Here is a 14,833-nt window from a genome sequence, read left to right as displayed (position 1 = left end):
AGTTAGTAGTGCAACTTTCTAGAATTGTTTAGTCGTTATATCCTGGGAGACAAGCGCCAAGCATCCTTGCACCGGTAGAGGAGGCGTAAACGTCTTAAGGACAGTGTGGTATCACACACGTCTCGACTTGTTCTTCCATTACAAATCGTTCGGTATTTTTGTTGAATTTATTTTCGTGTTCTTCATTTCTGATTTATTTTTATTTATAATTCAACTTATTAAATTATATATATAATATATCATTGATTTTTACAACATGTTTGTTCCGGCATCGAAAACCTGTGGCCGGTTGGTAATCACAGCTGAAAACCCCAAGTGGGAAGTTGAGGAAATGCCGATAAACAGAGTAATGGGGGACATGATCATGCTGCCGACAGGAGATGTACTCATCATAAATGGCGCGGCAAAAGGAACAGCCGGTTGGGGAGTTGCTAGAGAACCGGTTTTAAGCCCTGTTCTCTACAAACCTTGGCATGCAACGCCATCCCGGTTCGAGGTCCTCACTCCTACGACTATACCTCGCCTCTACCATTCATTGGCGCATCTGTTATCCGACGGTCGTATTCTCGTCGGCGGCAGCAACCCGAACGCCAACTATAACTTCACAGCTCTCTACCCAACTGAGCTGAGCCTCGAGGCTTTCTCTCCGCCGTACTCGTCGAAGTCGAGGCCGGTGATAAGCTCCGTGCGGCCGGGGTGGGAGTTGGGTTACGTCCAGAAATTTTACGTGGGGTTTAGGTTGAGTTATGAAGCAGAGAAGATCTATGTGACGATGGTAGCTCCATCGTTTACTACTCATTCATTTGCTATGAACCAGAGGTTGTTGGTGTTGGACATGGGCCATGTGAGTAAGGGCAAGACTAATAAACCTGCAAATTCTAAAAATAATCACTACTACAGTGTTGAGAGCTATGCACCTGCGAGGCCGGAATTGGCACCACCTGGTTACTATTTGTTGTTTGTGGTGTGTGATGGTGTACCAAGTAAAGGAATGTGGGTTCGGATCAAGAAGTAGTAGATTAGTAGTAGTAGTTCGTTTGTTCGTTTAAGTTTTAATGGGTACGTACCTTGGTTCATATTGGATCTATATATATTTGCTCCTATTGTTTACAAATGTTTGATGCATGTTGTATATTGAAAAAGATAAAATAAATATATGTAATGAACTTGCAATGAGATGGTTCGTTTGAACTGAGGTATTTGAATGATTAGATATATGTTGCTCACTTTTGTTGCAACTTTTGGGCTTGAAAGCTTTTGACTGTTCTAAGACAAGCCTTGCGTGTGGGGTAAAAAGCCACTAATTGTACCCCAACACCCAACAGTTAAGAAATTTGATTTTCATTTCTGTATTTGATTTATGACATACTGTACACAGTTTTGACCCCTCACCTAAGTTCATCTCCAACTCAAAGTGTTAAAATAGCTAAAATGTGTTCTTTTATTTTAGAATCAATTTTTGCCTTCATTGGCTTAATTAATGGGTATGATCTTGGTCATGGTCTCATTAGTCGTGTGAGAACTCCATCAGCTTCCCTATCACCAGTTCACCACACAACCAAAACCCAGATAATCATAGCAAAAATTTAAATAATTAATCACCGGCCACTACCCACTTTTTATGAAATAAATTAAATCGAATAACTATTAACAAGAAAACAAAATTTCGATGAATTAAAAAAGAAGAAGAAATGAGATATCTTTAATTGGAGATGAGATTTTGATTGCATGAGAGGGCATTGGTGAGAATTTGAAAATCCTCAAATCTTAGCCATACCCAAACTCTAAACCATACCCAACACCCTTGTTGTTTCTCAGCATCTCCCTCATCTCCTTCCACTGAAGCTGGAACACGACTACGGGGGTCGAATTTTGATCCGCATTTGCAAACTCCCATCTAGTCTGGTTGCACTACATATCAACGAGGAGAGGGTCTTATTAATGACAATGTAAAATCAAGGAGACGGAGGAGTTCACAGATCATGATTCATTAGCAACTGAGCAATCACACTTTGACTTGGTGAGAAACGGAGAAAATATATGGTGGCACCCACATGGTAGAAGGTAGGTTGATTACTCAGCTTACATGTGTCCGTCCGCACTTTTTCAATTTTACAGAGGTGCATTTTCTGATCGGGCCTCATATACATATGTGCATTTATGTTTTATTTTATTTAATTATAATTGAAATAATTTATGATAAATAATGTTTTTTATTAGCTTCTTAGTTATATGAAAATTATTTTATTTAATGGAATTGAAATAATTAAAAAGTATATAAGTTGTTTAGAATGTGGGCATGGAGTATATATAACTCTTAACATTGGCCATTGGGTGCTAAAGTACCTCATTGTTAACATTTAGAACTTAATGCCATTTCTAATTTGAAAGGCTAAAATAGTCTCATGATTAAAATTTTAGCCTTGAAAAGTTAAATTATTAATCGATGTGACATCAACCATTTTCAATCTATAGAGCTAAATTTTTAGTCATAAATTATATTTTAAGATTTGAAATTGTTATTATATATTTCAGTAGTATAATTTTGTATTAGATGATTATTTCAAGTAATTAATTATTTTCATAATTACATGACATTTTATTTTATATATTTTAATTGAAATTATTATTGTCTTTCTCTTCTCTCATTCAACTATATTTGACGTGGTAATATATATTTAACAAAATAAAAGGAAATAAAGCAATGTCATTACGAATTCATCTACCTCTTATGTTTATTTACTTAAAGGCACGAATGAGTAATCAAGTGTGTTGTTAAATAGATAAATATAGTGAGGTTGATACACACACATGGATATTTTCTTTAATTCATTCATAATTTTAATCCTGAAAATCATAATTTATTGTATCAACTAATTAAAATTAATTATACTAATAACTAAAAATAAAAATTAATTATACTAATTAACAAAAAAATTGTATTAATCATAAAAATTAAAGTTAATTGCACTAATTATCAAAATTAAAGTTAGTTGCATTAATCATTAAATTTTAAATTAATTGTATTAATAAAAACTTATAATTAAAATTAAATGTAGTTGATAATGCAAATTAGATGTGGGGTCTTATTGATTAAATAAATGAAATCAAATCTCACTCAAAAGACTAACAATATTTAGCCCTTAATAATGTCTTTTAGCCTTTTCATTATGGTCTTTTAGCCTTCTCATTATGGTCTCTTATCCCTTAACTAAATGGGTTGGAAATGGTTACGACTAAATTTTAATATTTTAGCCCTTAACAAAGATTGGTTGGAGATGGCCTAAAATCATCTTCAACCGGAAAATGCTAAAATAGCTCTGAATATAAAATTATTTATCGATGTGACATTAACCGTTACAACCCATATGGCTAGTCCTAAATTATATTTTAATATTTCAGGTTGTTATTATATGTTTAGTATTATGATTTTGTTTTAAATTTTTATTTCAAGTAAATAAATTATTTTCATAATTAATAAATTAGTTCAGATATTTTATTATATATTTTAATTAAAATTATTATTGTTTTTCACTTCTATCATTCAATCATATTTGAAGTGATAATATATTTAACAAAATAAAAAAATGAAGCAATGACATTGCGAATTTATCTACCTCTTCTTATGTCGAATAATTTGAAAGCAAAAATAATTAATCGAGTGTGTTGTCATATTACATGTGATTGGAGACTTATCAAAGACAAAGATTCATACTATCACATTAATATATATATATATATATATACATATAGATTATTTTTCAATCTATTCCTAATTTTAATCCTCAAAATTAAAATTAATTGTACTAATCAACAAAATATAAAATTAATTGTACTAATCAACAAAACATAAAATTAATTGTACTATATCAAAATAAAAATTTATTATATTAATCATCAAAATTTAAATTAATTAAATTAATAAAAAAATAAAAATAAAAATTAGGTGTACTTGAAAAATTGTGAGAACCTATTGAATAAACAAATTATATTTATTCTCCACTCAAACGTCTGCTAAAACAATGCATTTTAGGTCATCTATAACTCACCCAAGTTAAGGGCTAAAAAGCTCTCATTTAGCACTTTTCATCTCTAATCCTTATAAATTAAGGGCTAAAATGCATTATGTGAGAGCTAAAAGGCATTGTTAAGGCTAAAATTACCTTTAACAATGCCTTTTTTTAGCCCTTTAAGTGAATTTTTATTCTCATTTGTTTAGTCAATAGGTTCCCCACATTTTATCAACTACAATTAATTTTAATTTTTTTATTAATATAATTTATTTTAATTTGTATGATTGATACAATTTATTTTAATTTTGATTATTAATACAATTTATTTTAATTTTATGATTAGTTTTTAATAATAATATAATTAATTATACTTTTAATAATTAAAATTAGGAACGGTCTCAACTTGTTTGAATTAAAGAAGAAAGTCAATCACATTAAAATTTAAAAAAGAGTCTTTATGAGGTAGAACAACTTGCAATGTGATTGCTTTATTTTATATATATTATACTATCACGTTAAATATGGTTAAATGTGGTATATTCTAAAATTTGTAAGTGAGAGAATATAATTATTTTAATTAAATATATAATTAAAATATTTGAACTAACTTCTTAATTATAAAAATAATTTTAATTACTAAAAGTAAGAATCTAATACAAAATTATAAAACTTAAATATATAATAACATATTCAAAATTTTAAAATATAATTTATGGCTAACGGGTTAGAGACGGTTGGAAATACATCGATAGATAGTTCAATTTTACAAAGCTAACATTTTAGTTTTGAGATTTTTTTTTAGCAATTGGAGATGGTCTTAGTCCTAACTTAATGCATTTTAGTCCTTAACTTAGGGAGATTGGAGATGAAAAGTGGTAAATGTGAGCCTTTTAACCTTTAACTTGAGTGTTTGGAGTGTAAGGCCATCTCCAGTGAGGGGTCATATTGAATTATGTAGAAATTCTTGGCCGGGCCAAACGCCCCAATGGGCTGATGGGACCAACCAGTAATAATTTGACAGGTGTCACTTCTTTCTTCATGTCAGCATTGCTAAAACAAAAGGCCAAAGACTCCGATCAAACCAAAGCCGGCCTTCCTTCAAGTTCTTCTTACCCAGCCCTACCATAAAATTAAGGTGCAATCCCAGCCCTACCGTAAGATTTTGAGCTCTCCATTCCTCACTGATCCATGCGCTGATTCTTGATCCAATTCGACACCCTCCCTCTCAGTGGCGGAACCTCTTGGAGGCCAGAGGGGTGCATGGCCCCTTCGGCGAAAATTTTTTCCCCCTTAATTAGCTGTTAATATTATAATTAAATGGTACATTTAGTGTAAATTGCTCCTCCGGCATAATTAATTGTACATTTAGTGTATATTGGCCCATTCGAAATCTTTTCTCAGGTTCCGCCACTGCTCCCTCTTCTTCTTGTTCCATCGATACTACTCTAAGATCATGCACTGACGAAGGTGAAAACCCCCAATTAATGATGCCTATACCCTCAAATTTGCTTGGAAAGCAAGGAACCGTAGAAATCGAAGTGTAAGGAGGAGGAAAACCTAAGCCCAATCAAGTTCTCGCCAGCAACACCGAAGCCATCAAAGAGGAAGAAAAAGAAGAAGAATTACAACGAGAAAGGTAGAGAATGACGGAGGTGGAGAGGAAGGTGAAGAATTCCTCTGACGTGGATTAATTGCACACATGTCAATGGAAGAGTGGTCGATCGCACGGGATACGTGATGTGTTTGCCGCACACAAGAATTCCTCTGAGCTCTTTTGCCCTTTTTGACATTTCATGAACTCCAACAACATATGTAATTATGTATAGAGGTATAGGGCCCAAGGGAGTGTAGACTATAGAGATCTAAATCTGGCCCTTTCTTTGGCTGTCCAGCCCTTGTGCTTCCGCATGGAACAACACTAAACTACTTGTTTGAATTTGGGATGTAGGAGAGCTGCACGTGGTGGACGATTATCGAACGGTCCATATATTGTATATGTTGAAGATCAATAGTTGATAATTAAACAATATAATTAAGGTTACTTGTATTTGTGAATTATGAAGAAGGATTTTTTTTTTGAGAATATGAATCAAATTCATTATCAAACATTACCCTTAAAAGGAGTCTCCAAATTTCTTTTTCTCCCAATAATTATCTTAAAGTATTATGATAAGTAAAGTAATATATTGGAAATAAAATATTTTAAATTTAGCTCTCTCTTATTGGAGGTGATTCACTCTTATATGAATTAAAAAAATATTAAAAAGGGGGTCAAATTATAGCTATGGGCACAATATAACCCTCTTTGGCTTTCATTTTTGCATGTATCATAAGGCAAGACCTTTGGCTTCTCAATCGTCTTCTACATACAGTATTATGTACTATCTTTTCTTCTCAATTTTGCCCTCATGTTTTCCATCCAAATAGAGTAAAGTCATCTCCAATCCAAGGATGTTAGGAGCTAAAGTGCTAAATTTTAGCACTAATAATCTCAAACCCACATTGTTAGGCTATCTTGAGTAAGAGAGGGTTATATTGAGCCCGAGTTATAATTTGGCCCCCTTTTTAATATTTTTTAATTCATAGAAGAGTGAATCACCTCCAATAAGGGAGAGCTAAATTTAGCCCTCATAATATTTTATTGATTTACATTATGTTTTTTTATTTATAATATATTACTTTCTTAACATAAAAGGCAAAACCGCAAAACCTCTCATTTTGCCTTATCCCATGTGACTTTAATTCAAGTACTGTAGCTCTCGCATGATTAGTATTTGAAATCCTTAGGATCTTGAAGAAAATATTAATTTGGGTTTGGTTAAGGAAAAGGAAATGTGTGACCGTGTTGAATTACCTAGAGAGGGAATAGACATGAATATAACGGCCAAAAGTGCTAAATTGCGTATAAGTGATATAACTAGGTTTTGGAGAACAGGAGAAGCATGCATATCCCTTTTGATACATACACACGTGCATCACATTTCGTACATTTCGCCGCCTCTGCTGTATGTTGTTTACTTTCCTACGGCCGCGACTCCCGAGTGTGAAAGCTTTCAGGAGATGGAATAATATTGACTTAATTATTGAGTAAACTACGTACTGTTTGTGTCGGACTAAATTGTCTTGTAATTATAGGGAGAGGAAGCACCAATTGAAACTGATTAAAGTAGTCACCAAAAGTAGTTCAAGTAGGATTAATTCCACTTGATTTCCTTAACTTGAAGCAATAATCTCTTTGTTTAGGTTGTGTTAGACCAATTTATACCACGTAGTACGTTATAGAGAGCATTGATCTCTCTGCTTTTACAAAGGGACCTGCTGCGCGCATAAGAAATTGTCACTCAAAGATAACTATTTAGAATGATGGAAATGTATTTGTCCCACATTGGAAAAGAGAAGTGTTGAAAAGACTTTATATAGAATCCATTGTGTATGGATTGTAAAGTATGTAAGCCCCCTAATACCCTCTCGCGCACGCGCAGGGGGGGGTGCAAATCCTAGGTCGCAAGGGAAACTCGTGTATGCCCGTGCGACCTGCGGACACGAATGCAACACCGAATTGAGGGTCGGAACGCAGATTCTTTTTGCATTTCCGAAAATTCGGTTTTGACTTTTCAAATTCTCTTAACTGTTCAAATTCTTCTTTTGTAACAACTGAGTTATTGTGTGTTATGGAGAATTATAACAGAATTGAAATCAATGTTTGTAACATATGTAACTCATATATGTTATGATCTTTTGATTTCTATAACCGCCATCTTATTTATTGCTGATTGCAAATCCTCACAGTATAAATAGCCACCATCCTTTCATTGTAAGATCATCCCATTCGAAACACATTTCTCTCCCACTCTCAAAGTTCTTAGTTCTTCTCTGGTGATAGATAAAGGTACCTTTCGAGTTCGTTGAGGGTTCTAGTTAGTAGTGCAACTTTCTAGAATTGTTTAGTCGTTATATCCTGGGAGACAAGCGCCAAGCATCCTTGCACCGGTAGAGGAGGCGTAAACGTCTTAAGGACAGTGTGGTATCACACACGTCTCGACTTGTTCTTCCATCACAAATCGTTCGGTATTTTTGTTGAATTTATTTTCGTGTTCTTCATTTCTGATTTATATTTATTTATAATTCAGCTTATTAAATTATATATGCAATATATCATTGATTTTTACAACAATCTTAAGACGTTTAATTTTGATATTGCTTATATAATTTGTATTCGATATTTATCTGAATTTTTTCAAGCAAACTTACACCTTGTGTGTGTGTTTCAGTTTCTAAAAATGACTAACGGAGAAAATTCTGGAAATGGCAAGGGACCTTTGGTGCCAACTGTGCCTACTGCTCCCGTTGTACCTGTCTTAGTTTCCCATGGGGAAAAACCTGAGAAGTTCAACGGTTTGCATTTCAAGAGGTGGCAACAAAAGATGATGTTTTATCTGACCACTCTGAATCTTGTAAGATTTTTGACGGAGAATGCTCCTGAGTTAAAGGAAGATAACCATGGCGATCAAGCAAAGATTGCTGCTGTGAATGCATGGAATAATTCTGACTACTTATGTAGGAATTATATCATGAATGGTCTAGCCGACTCATTGTACAATGTCTACATTAGCATGGGAACGGCAAAAGAGGTATGGGAATCCTTGGAGAAAAAATATAAAAACGAGGATGCCGGCGCCAAGAAGTTTATCGTGGGCCGCTTCCTTGATTATAAAATGGTGTATTCCAAAACTGTAATGAGTCAATTCTCTGAGATTCAGCTAATCCTGCATGAGATTCACGCTGAAGGAATGCAACTAGGTGAAAGTTTTCAAGTGGCATGTGCTATTGAAAAGTTACCACCTGCTTAGAAAGACTTCAAGAATTATTTGAAGCACAAGCGAAAGGAAATGACCATGGAGGATCTAGAGGTTAGACTTCGCATTGAGGAAGACAACCGAGGATCCGACTTGTTATTAAAGGCTATAGGCAAAAGGAGGGTTTGGATTATTTTTATACTTATTCTCCTGTGACGAGAATAACCTCCATACGGATGGTACTTGCAATTGCAGCGTTGCGCAAACTTGAAGTACACCAAATGGATGTAAAGACGGCTTTCCTAAATGGAGATGTAGAAGAAGAAATCTACATGGAACAACCAGAAGGTTTTTCTGCTCCTTCTCAGAGTAAGAAGGTGTGCAGATTGGTTAAGTCATTATATGACTTAAAACAAGCACCAAAACAATGGCATGAGAAATTTGATAATGCCATGATCACCAGTGGATTTAGAATAAATGAAGGTGATAAGTGTGTATATATCAAAGACACTGAAAATGGATATATCATTTTATGTCTGTATGTGGATGATATGCTTATCGTTGGGAGCAACGATAAGATGATCAAGTCTACTAAAGACATGTTGAATTCTAAGTTTGACATGAAAGACTTGGGACTTGCTGATGTCATTTTAGGAATTAAAATTACGAGAACATCAGAAGGGCTAGTGTTGAGTCAAACACACTATGTGGACAATATTCTTGGGAAATATGACAAGGAAGGTTCTGGAATTGTCAGAACTCCTGTAGATTTAAATCTACATTTGTCCAAGAATAAAGGTGAAAGTGTTTCTCAATTAGAGTATTCAAGAATAATTGGGAGTCTAATGTACTTAACAAGTTGTACAAGACCAGATCTAGCTTATGCGGTTCATAAGCTAAGTAGGTACACGAGTAATCCTGGAGCTATGCATTGGCAAGCGATTGGAAGAGTACTCAAATACCTAAGGTATACTCGTACTTACGGGTTGCACTACACATCATACCCAGCTGTTATAGAAGGGTTCACTGATGCGAACTGGATATCTGACATGAAAGACTCAAAGTCTACTAGCGGATATGTATTTACGCTAGGAGGTGCAGCCGTGTCCTGGAAGTCCTCAAAACAAACAGTTATAACTAGATCCACAATGGAGTCTGAGTTTGTAGCACTAGACAAATGTGGGGAGGAAGCAGAATGGCTACGCCAGTTCATAGAGGACATTCCTAGATGGACAAAACCTGTGCCTGCGATCGGTATACATTGTGATAGTCAATCTGCAATTAGCAGGGCACAGAGTAAGATGTATAATGGTAAGTCTAGACACATTCGTTGAAGACATAATACCATTAGACAACTACTCTCAACTGGAGTTATCTCTATAGACTATGTAAAGTCTAAGGATAATATTGCTGATCCTTTAACTAAAGGGTTAAACAGAGAATTAGTTGAAAAATCATCGAAGGGAATGGGACTAAAGCCCATTGGAAATTAAAAATCACTACAGTGGATACCCAACCTAGCTGACTGGAGATCCCAAGATCTAGGTTCAAAAGGGAAAAACAAACTGTAGAGATTAGTTCGGATCACTGTGGGGAGTTTCCCAAGTCCATTCCTATGATAAAAACCAGTAATACCCGTAAAGGATGAGGTTAAGTTAAAACTTTTAATGATTCTTATGCGTCGAGAAATCGAGCAGAGTAATGCGGGTTACTCTTAATTAAGTGATCACCTATGCAAGAGAGAAGTGGGGCCGCTTCGAGGGGAGTTAATGAGGGCATAACTCTTATCAAACTACTTGCAGAACTAGGCGTGTGTTCTATGGCCAAAATGGGCACAAAAATGAGAACCGAAGTGTACCAGAGAGACTCATGTGTAAAGTATGTTATCATTTACACAAATGACGAATAGTTCAAAGACATCGCGTCTACTATTTAGTTAGTAAAGGAAGCATACTTTTATAAGAGAAGGTTCAAAGGGTCAAACCTACCTATCCTATGCAGGTTTCAACTGTAGAAATCTATCACTAAATTCTATCGAGTCTTTGCTGGCCAATTTCATTCATGTGGGGAATTGTTGGAAAAAATGGTTGGAAAAACCATTTAAAACCAAATTTTAATTGATTAATTAAATTAAGTTAAACTTATAATTAATCAAAGTTGAACATAGATTTGAGTTCTCCATAATGAGGGCTATAAGATCATATGTTTGTTTGTGTAATTTGGTTTGTGGGTGAATAAGAAATTGTCACTCAAAGATGGCTACTTAGAATGAGGGAAAGGTATTTCTCCCACATTGGAAAAGAGAAGTGTTGAAAAGACTTTATATAGAATCCATTGTGTATGGATTGTAAAGTGTGTAAGCCCCCTTATACACTATCGCGCACGCGCAGTGGGGGGTGCAAATCCTAGGTCGCAAGGGAAACTCGTGTATGCCCGTGCGACCTGCGGACACGAATGCAACACCGAATTGAGGGTCGGAACGCAGATTCTTTTTGCATTTCCGAAAATTCGGTTTTGACTTTTCAAATTCTCTTGATTGTTCAAATTCTTCTTTTGTAACAACTGAGTTATTGTGTGTTATGGAGAATTATAACAGAATTGAAATCAATGTTTGTAACATATGTAACTCATATATGTTATGATCTTTTAATTTCTATAACCGCCATCTTATTTATTGCTGATTGCAAATCCTCACAGTATAAATAGCCACCATCATTTCATTGTAAAATCATCCCATTCGAAACACATTTCTCTCCCACTCTCAAAGTTCTTAGTTCTTCTCTGGTGATAGATAAAGGTACCTTTCGAGTTCGTTGAGGGTTCTAGTTAGTAGTGCAACTTTCTAGAATTGTTTAGTCGTTATATCCTGGGAGACAAGCGCCAAGCATCCTTGCATCGGTAGAGGAGGCGTAAACGTCTTAAGGACAGTGTGGTATCACACACGTCTCGACTTGTTCTTCCATCACAAATCGTTCGGTATTTTTGTTGAATTTATTTTCGTGTTCTTCATTTCTGATTTATATTTATTTATAATTCAGCTTATTAAATTATATATGCAATATATCATTGATTTTTACAACAATATTAAGACGTTTAATTTTGATATTCCTTATATAATTTGTATTCGATATTTATCTAAATTTTTTCAAGCAAACTTACACCTTGTGTGTGTGTTTCAGTTTCTAAAAATGACTAACGTAGAAAATTCTGGAAATGGCAAGGGACCTTTGGTGCCAACTGTGCATACTGCTCCCGTTGTACCTGTCTCAGTATCCCATGGGGAAAAACCTGAGAAGTTCAACGGTTTGCATTTTAAGAGGTGGCAACAAAAGATGATGTTTTATCTGACCACTCTGAATCTTGCAAGATTTTTGACGGAGAATGCTCCTGAGTTAAAGAAAGATGACCATGGCGATCAAGCAAAGATTGCTGCTGTGAATGCATGGAATAATTCTGACTACTTATGTAGGAATTATATCATGAATGGTCTAGTCGACTCATTGTATAATGTGTACATTAGCATGGGAACGGCAAAGGAGTTATGGGAATCCTTGGAGAAAAAATATAAAACTGAGGATGCCGGCGCCAAGAAGTTTATCGTGGGCCGCTTCCTTGATTATAAAATGGTAGATTCCAAAACTGTAATGAGTCAATTCTCTAAGATTCAGCTAATCCTGCATGAGATTCACGCTGAAGGAATGCAACTAGGTGAAAGTTTTCAAGTGGCATGTGCTATTGAAAAGTTACCACCTGCTTGGAAAGACTTCAAGAATTATTTGAAGCACAAGCGAAAGGAAATGATCATGGAGGATCTAGAGGTTAGACTTCGCATTGAGGAAGACAACCGAGGATCCGAAAAAAAAGCATGGATCAATGGCGTCTCTGCCAAGGCAAACATGATGGAACATGGTCAAGGTTCCAAGAACAAGAAAGGCAAGTATCAAGGGTCCAAGCTGGGGCCAAAAGGAGGCATCTCCAAAAGGCCAAGGTTTGAAGGCAAGTGCTACAACTGTGACAAGACTGGTCACAAGTCTATCGACTGCCACAAACCAAAGAGGAATAAAAGGAAGGAGGCAAACCTGATTGAGGCAGTCAGTCAGGATGTTGCAGACATGAACCTCTGTTGCATGATATCTGAGATGAACATGGTGGATTCAAACCCCAAGGAATGGTGAATGGACACTGGAGCCACCAAACATGTATGTGCTGACAAGAAGATGTTCTCCACCTTCGAACCATCTGAGGATGGGGAGATTCTGTACATGGGGAACTCTGCAACCTCCGCCATCAAGGGGAAAGGAAAGGTGATTCTGAAGATGACCTCTGGAAAGGAGTTGACTCTGAACAATGTCCTGTATGTTCCGGAGATCCGCAAGAATCTGATTTCTGGTGCAATGTTGAACTCTCATGGGTTTCGCATAGTGATAGAATCTGATAAACTTGTTCTATCCAAGAATGGAATGTTTGTGGGTAAGGGCTATGTATCGTGTGGGATGATCAAAATGAATGTAATGACTTTGATCAAGAAAATGAATGAAGCTTCTACTTCCACCTACATGATTGAGTCTTCCAATTTATGGCATGGTAGACTAGGACATGTTAATTATGATACTTTGCGAAAGTTAATTAACATGGAACACTTACCAAAATTCCAAATTGATTCAAAACATAAGTGTGAAACTTGTGTAGAGGCTAAACTGACTAGATCATCTTTCCAAAGTGTTGAAAGAAACAGTGAACCCCTTGATTTGATTCATACAGATGTGTGTGATTTAAAATCAACGGTATCTAGAGGGAATAATAAATACTTTATTACCTTCATAGATGATAGCACGAAATATTGCTATGTGTATTTGTTAAAATGCAAAAGTGAGGCCATAGAGAAATTCATTCTCTATAAAAAAGAGGTTGAGAATCAACTCAACAAGAAAATTAAAGCACTAAGAAGTGACCGAGGGGGTGAATATGAATCGCCTTTTGCTGAGATTTGTGCTCAGAATAGGATTATACATCAAAGGACTGCTCCATACTCACCACAATCTAATGGTGTAGCAGAACGTAAAAATCGTACTCTAAATGATATGATAAATGCTATGCTACTCAGTTCTGGGATGCCACCCAACATGTGGGGAGACGCGATTCTCACGGCAAATTACCTTTTAAATAAGGTGCCCAAAAAGAAAGAAGAGAAAACTCCATATGAGTTATGGAAAGGGAGAAAACCATCCTACAAATATTTAAAAGTTTGGGGATGTTTGGCCAAAGTGGAAATTCCTAAACCTAAAAAAGTGAAGAATGGGCCTAAAACGGTTGATTGCATCTTTATTGGATATGCAGATAACAGTTCGGCTTATCGATTCCTAATCCACGATTCGAATATTCCTGAAATCCATAAGGATACGATAATGGAATCGAGAAATGCATCTTTCTTTGAAAATGTATTTCCACGGAAGTCTAGAGAGGAATTTAATTCTTCTAAACGGGCACGTGAAGACAACCGAGCCGAAACTGATGATGCTCAAGATCAAGAATCTGAGTTGGAGTCCGAATCTGAGTCTGAGGTTGAACCTAGACGAAGTAAAAGGGCAAGGACCGCAAAGTCCTATGGACCTGACTTCTTGTCATATATGGTTGAAGGTGATCCCCGTACCTTCAAAGAGGCAGTTAGCTCTACTGATGGTCCTCGGTGGAAAGAAGCAATCAAAAGTGAGGTTGACTCCATCATGCAAAATCACACTTGGGAATTAGTGGATTTGCCACCTGGATGTAAGCCTTTGACTTCCAAGTGGATTTTCAAAAAGAAACTAAAAGCTGATGGGTCAATAGACAAGTACAAGGCCAGACTTGTTATTAAAGGCTATAGGCAAAAGGAGGGTTTGGATTATTTTGATACTTATTCTCCTGTGACGAGAATAACCTCCATACGGATGGTACTTGCAATTGCAGCGTTGCGCAAACTTGAAGTACACCAAATGGATGTAAAGACGGCTTTCCTAAATGGAGATGTAGAAGAAGAAATCTACA

At 35.7% G+C, this 14,833-nt stretch overlaps 1 protein-coding gene across 1 annotated transcript; it reads left to right on the top strand.

Annotated features, from left to right (window-relative positions):
* The first annotated feature begins 256 nt into the window (after positions 1 to 256).
* LOC126796858 (aldehyde oxidase GLOX1-like) lies at positions 257 to 1,015 on the top strand. Its single transcript, XM_050523576.1, has one exon. The coding sequence runs from the start codon at positions 257 to 259 to the stop codon at positions 1,013 to 1,015; it is 759 nt and encodes a 252-aa protein (XP_050379533.1).
* Positions 1,016 to 14,833: the final 13,818 nt, after the last annotated feature.

Source organism: Argentina anserina, chromosome 6 (genome assembly GCF_933775445.1).
Source record: "Argentina anserina chromosome 6, drPotAnse1.1, whole genome shotgun sequence".
NCBI classification, from domain to species: Eukaryota; Viridiplantae; Streptophyta; class Magnoliopsida; order Rosales; family Rosaceae; genus Argentina; species Argentina anserina.
The sequence above is the reverse complement of the archived record's forward strand: the minus strand, read 5'-3'. Positions and strand labels throughout refer to the sequence as shown.